This window comes from Melospiza melodia, unplaced genomic scaffold (genome assembly GCF_035770615.1).
Source record: "Melospiza melodia melodia isolate bMelMel2 unplaced genomic scaffold, bMelMel2.pri scaffold_37, whole genome shotgun sequence".
NCBI lineage: Eukaryota > Metazoa > Chordata > Aves > Passeriformes > Passerellidae > Melospiza > Melospiza melodia.
Window position 1 is genome coordinate 3,438,605 of NW_026948690.1, and position 5,934 is coordinate 3,444,538.

Genomic DNA, 5,934 nt, shown 5'->3' on the forward strand with positions numbered 1-5,934 from the left:
GCTCGGGTCTCGTCTTTTTTCTGGGTGCTGTCAAACACTAACCTGGTATTACTCCCTCTAGGTGTTGGAAAAGAAATGAAATTTAGTGAAATGTTTAATTACATTTTAGTTATGAGTTGTGTGTGAATTGGTTTGTTAAAAGCAGTTTTGTAGCCATTGATAGTGTGTGTTGAGGTTTGTGTGTAACCTAGCAGGTAGTCTTAGGAATTTAATAAATATTTAAACTTGTGTAGGAAAGTAAGAATGCTAACCTGTCTGAAGGCAGCATACAATGCTCTTAGAATAAGATAAGCAGAAGATTTATGATCTTGTTTGTGAACTAAGGAATGTATCACAAGGGGTCTGTGGCTAGGCAAGGGGAACTGTTTCTTGGAGACCTTGTTATGAATCGCATGTATAAGAGGGAAGCACCCATACGTGAATTCGGGGCTCGGACTTGGGACGCTAGTCCACTGGCTCCCGGGCCCTTAAAAAAGCACCGCACAAAACTTATCCGAGTTTTGTGTCATTTATCAATTGGGCAACATAGGGACTGATTCTTTTATCCCTCTGGTCATCAGGGACCTGTAATCTCTCATATTCCTTCTCACCTCTTCTTGATTAGGGTCCCAGTCAGGCTCCACTGAAGGCATTTTTTGGTCACCTGGGGGCCCGGGTTGGTTTTCTCCCTCCTAAATTTGCATTCCTGCAGTTCTTATTAATCGAGTCTCTTTTGGGAAAATAGGATGTTAAAGATGGAGTTTAATTCTCCCCATGTATAAATATTAGGGCTAAAAATGGATCAATTTGATTTGCTATTCCTACTGGGTCTTCCACTAGATTTCGCAATTCTTTCTTAAAGTTTCTAACTTTGGACGCAGTCAAAGGGGCGTTTACAAATGCAATCTCACTGGTCACCCCACCCATGGGAACTTCTCTGAGGGGGAACAATTTTTCCACTTTAGCTGCTTTGGTGTTACAACATCAGCTGTGGAGGCTGGCTCGGTAACATCACTCTTGGGCATGAGATTCTGAGATGTTGTTTGGCTTCTCATTTGTGGTGGGGAGGCAGAGCAGGAACTTGCTGGTGAATAAGGGGTGCATGAGATGGTTGAGGTAAGGGGACAGTAGTGAAGGGTAAAGAGAGTAAGGAGAGGGTAGAGGGGAAGGTGGTGGAGGTATGACTGAGTTAGGAGGTGGTAAAGGAATGACAGCTGGGAGAGGAGGAGGAATTGGGTCCACAGCAAGAGGAATTGGAGGAAGGATTTGAGGTACTGCAAGGGTAGGAGGGAGGAAAGTGATCAAGGAGGGCCCAGTTTTTGTTAGTCATCTCAGCCTCTTCTTCTACTTTACTAGCTTGCTTTCCCTGTTTTAATTTACAGTCTCCTGTATTTTCCTCTTCTGAGGCATACTTTAGCCAACAGGTGACATTCTGAATGTGATGGGCCTTTTGCAGGAACTTGGGGAAAAAGGAAGGTGCATCACCTTTGGACAGAGAGCGAGGTAACTCAGGGAACATTTAAGGATGTTTTTAGGTCATGCAGAAAGAAAATTAGAGAGGTGAAAGCTAAAGGCTTACCCAGGCCACTTCTGTGAAGAATAATAAAAAGATTTCTATAAATAAATTAATGGCAAAAGGAGGTAGAAGGACAATCTGCATTCATTATTGGGGGAGATGAGGGTACCAAATGTGAGGGAAATGCCCTAGGGGTTAGGTACCTAACCCTTCTTTGCCTCATTTTTCAAGAATAAGACAGGTTGTCCTCAGGACAAGTGTTCTCCTGAGCTGGTGGATGGGCACAGGGAGCAGAACAGCCCCTGTAATCCAGAAGGAAGCAGCTGGTGACCTGCTGAGCCACTCAGATGCTCACAGGTGTCTCTAGGAGCAGATGGGATCCATCTCAGAGGGATCAGGGAGCTGGTGGATGAGCTCCCCAAGCTACTCTCCATCATTTACCATCAGTGCTGGCTCAGCAGGGAGGGCCCAGAGGACTGGAGGTGCCAGTGTGAGCCCATCCCCAAGAAGGGCTGGAAGGAGGATCTGGGGAACTCCAGGCCTGTCAGCCTGACCTGGGTGCCCGGCAAGGTTATGGAACAGATCACCTTGAGTGCCATCACAGGGCACCCACAGGATGGCTGAGGGATCAGAGCCAGCCAGCGTGGATTTCAATATCAGCACAGATGATCTCCATGAGGGGACTGAGACCAGCATCAGCAAATCTGCAGATGACACCAAGCTGGGTGTGAGTGTGGATCTGCTGGAGGGTAGGAGGGCTCTGCAGAGGGACCTGGACAGGCTGGATTCAGGGCCCAAATCCAACAAGGTGAGGTTGAACAAGTCCAAGTGCTGGCTCCTGCACTTTGGCCACAACAACCCCTGCAGTGGGGACAGAGTGGCTGGACAGCAGCCAGGCAGAAAGGGACCTGCAGGGATTGATGGACAGCAGGCTGGACATGAGCCAGCAGTGTGCCCAGGTGGGCAAGAAGGCCACAGGCTCCTGGCCTGGATCAGGAATGGTGTGGCCAGCAGGAGCAGGGCAGTGATTCTTCCCCTGTGCTTGGCACTGGTGATGCCACACCTTGAGTGCTGTGTCCAGTTCTGGGCCCCCAATTTACGAAGGCCATGGAGGGGCTGGTGCCTGTCCAGAGAAGGGCAATAAGGCTGGTGAGGGGTCTGGAACACAAGTCCAGTGAGGAGAAGTTGAAGGAGCTGGATATGTTTATCCTGGAGAAGAGGAGGCTCAGGGCGACAAGGCCGTCGCAGGGCACAAGTTGGACTTGATGATCTCCAAGGCCTTTTCCAACCTTGCTGATTCAGGGATTCTCTGAAACCACCCTTGGAGCAGTTGCACAATGAGCCCTGGGCCTCCTCTTCAGAAGCTCCAGCAGCCCAGGTCCCTCAGTGTCTCCTCCCAGCCCCAAAGCCCATCCTGTCAGTCCTGCAGAGCCTCTGCAGCTCCTCCTCACTGCCCACAACAGGGAGCCCCAGAGCCAGACTGAGCAGCCCAGATGTGCACCCCTGGCCTGGGGTGCCTCTGGCAAGGGAGCAGCAGGAGGCACTGCAGGAGCCTGCAGACAATTCCTGCAGCACTTGTAGGATGATCCTGGTCCCCAAGGGATGTTTCCATGGTGCCAAGTCAGGAACTGCAATGGGGAGTCCGGCCAGAGAGGAAGGGGCAAACAGGGAGGGGCTGTTTGCAGGGCAGGGAACCGGGGAGGGAAATAGGAAGAAATTTAAAGCACGCAAAGAGTAGAGAAAGCAAAGGTGAAACCATGGAAATGCTCAGGGCAGTTTGGGGGTGGCTGCCAGGCAGCCCTGGCTCTGAGCAAACAGCATCTGCAGTGGGACAGGAAACTCCCAGCTGATGGGAACAAACTTTCTGGCTGACTGCAGAGGCCAGGACAAAGCTGAGTGGTTTCCCTGGTGTCCCCCAGCCCTTGCTGGCCCCAGGGGCTGATGGCATTTGTGCTCCCTCAGGTTCATGTCCCCACACCAACAGCATGGGGGTGCTCCCCCTGCTGTGTGCAATGCAAACAGGGGCTGCTGAGCCAGTGCTGCTGTGTCTGTGCCTGCAAGGATGGGGCACCTGTGTGAGCTGGGGCAGAGGCCAGGGCTGCAGAGGGGGGATGTTGTTGGCAGCTCCATGAGGACGCTCTGGGACGCTGCCCTGGGCTGTCCAGCGCACTGGGGATGGATCAGCCCCTGCTCTGCTGCTCCTTCCCGTCTGCCCCAGGGCCCTTGCAGAGCCCCAGCCATGCTGTTTGCTCCCAGCCTGCCCACGGCCAGCCTGGGGCTGCTCACGGGGCTTTTCTGTGCTAAGCATTGGCCTGGGTGTGTTCTTTAGAGAGCCTGGGCAAAGAGCCTGGAGCCCCCAGGGCCTGGCCTGAGACGTCAGCGCTGCCTCAGCAGTGCCCATGGCCTGTCCCTGCTGCAGCCCTGGCACTGCCACCCCCAGGGCTGTGCCCGGCCCCGAGAGCACTTGGGCCCTGCAGCAACACCAGGGCCACCAGGGCAGCGGGGCAGGGCCATGGCAGCAGCACGGGCAACACCAAGTGCTGCTGCTGCTGGGCCAGCACTGATCTGCCCCCAGCTCTGCACACAGACATTGCTGCTGCAGCTCCAGAGAAGGCAACAAAAGGGCGTCTCTGCAGAAAGCTTTGCTTGGAGATTGTTTAGATCCTTTAAAGCCACTGAGAGTGCAGCCCCTCATTGACACAGTCTATGGGCACAGGGAAGGTGGAGACAAACAAAATGAGAGATGGCACAAAGAATGACATTTCTTTGTGGACAATATAATAAAACTAATATAAAGGGAAAAAAAAAGCCTCTATCAAGCCATCAATAATATTACTTTTATTTCACGTCATTTGTAGAATTTGGCCAGCTGTTTAATGTCTCTGAAACCATCCAGTCATCAGTCTTCTCACTGCAGCCTTGAGCTCCTGGTTCCTCAGGCTATAGATGAGGGGGTTCAGGGCTGCAGGCACCACTGAGTACAGAACTGACAGGGCCAGATCCAGGGATGGGGAGGAGATGGAGGAGGGCTTCAGGTAGGCAAATATGGCTGTGCTGATGAACACAGACACCACAGCAAGGTGAGGGAGGCAGGTGGAAAAAGCTTTGTGCCGTCCCTGCTCAGAGGGGATCCTCAGCACAGCCCTGAAGATCTGCACATAGGAGAAAACCATGAACACAAAACAGCAAAGTGCTAAACAGCAAGTAACAACAAGATAACCAAGTTCCCTGTGGGAGTTAGTGTGTGAGCAGGAGACCTTGAGGATTGGGGGCACGTCACAGAAGAACTGGTCCAGGGCATTGCCATGGCACAGGGGCAGGGAAAATGTATTGGCTGTGTGCAGCAGAGCATTGAGAAAGGCACTGGCCCAGGCAGCTGCTGCCATGTGGGCACAAGCTCTGCTGCCCAGGAGGGTCCCGTAGTGCAGGGGTTTGCAGATGGACACGTAGCGGTCGTAGCACATGATGGTCAGGAGGAAATACTCTGCTGAGATGAAGAACACAAAGAAAAAGAGCTGTGCAGCACATCCTGTGTAGGAGATGTTCCTGGTGTCCCAGAGGGAATTGTGCATGGCTTTGGGGACAGTGGTGCAGAGGGAGCCCAGGTCAGTGAGGGCCAGGTTGAGCAGGAAGAAGAACATGGGCGTGTGCAGGTGGTGGCTGCAGGCTACAGCGCTGATGATGAGGCCGTTGCCCAGGAGGGCAGCCAGGGAGATGCCCAGCAAGAGGCAGAAGTGCAGGAGCTGCAGCTGCCGCGTGTCTGCCAATGCCAGCAGGAGGAAGTGGCTGATGGAGCTGCTGTTGGACATTTGCTGTGCCTTGGCATTTGGATCTGTAAAAAAAGTAATCATGGAATATTTTTGCTTGGAGAGGACCTTAAATATCCCAGCACAGCTTGGGGGTACATTCCACACACTCCCTACCCAGGGCTCTACTGCCTGGAGCTGTCCCTGCCAGCAGCTGCTTCCCTGTGCCCAGGGCTATGACCTGCCAGTGCTGCCAGAGCCCAGCCCAATCCTGGGGGCTCATCTCTGCCCTGCAGACCCCTCCCAGCTCTGGCACTGTCCAGGGGCAGCTCTGGACCTGCAGGCTCTGATGGCAACGTCAAAGCAACCCTGAGGAGGCTGGATAAACAAGACAAGATGCAGCTTCTAAGGGGCCCTGTGCTGATTTCTGTCACTGCCTGGTTAAGCAACATCTGAGAAATATTTTTTTTTCTCATCCTGGACTGCCAGATGAATATCTGTTTGCAGTTTCCCATCAAGACAACCCAGAGCAGTACTTTAAAAAAGCAGGATTTTCCCTTTTATGCAGTCCCTGCCTTGCTCCGCTCCCTGCATAATCTACTTGGAAATGTTCTGCAGTTAAGTGTTATGCTGGGAGCAGTCCTGAACAATGCAGCATCCTCACGACACCATTAGAGCCCTCCCAAGCCTTAC

The 5,934-nt window shown here is 52.7% G+C and overlaps 1 protein-coding gene across 1 annotated transcript; it reads right to left on the bottom strand.

Moving 5' to 3' along the window:
• Nucleotides 1-4,368: 4,368 nt before the first annotated feature.
• Nucleotides 4,369-5,304, bottom strand: LOC134434504 (olfactory receptor 14A16-like). Its single transcript, XM_063183162.1, has one exon. It carries the CDS (start codon nt 5,302-5,304, stop codon nt 4,369-4,371), a length of 936 nt encoding a protein of 311 aa, XP_063039232.1.
• Between the last annotated feature and the right edge of the window lie 630 nt (nt 5,305-5,934).

Bases quoted from the DNA above. Each gene is read 5' to 3' on its own strand.
- LOC134434504 (XM_063183162.1), bottom strand. From the start codon at position 5,304: ATGTCCAACAGCAGCTCCATCAGCCACTTCCTCCTGCTGGCATTGGCA.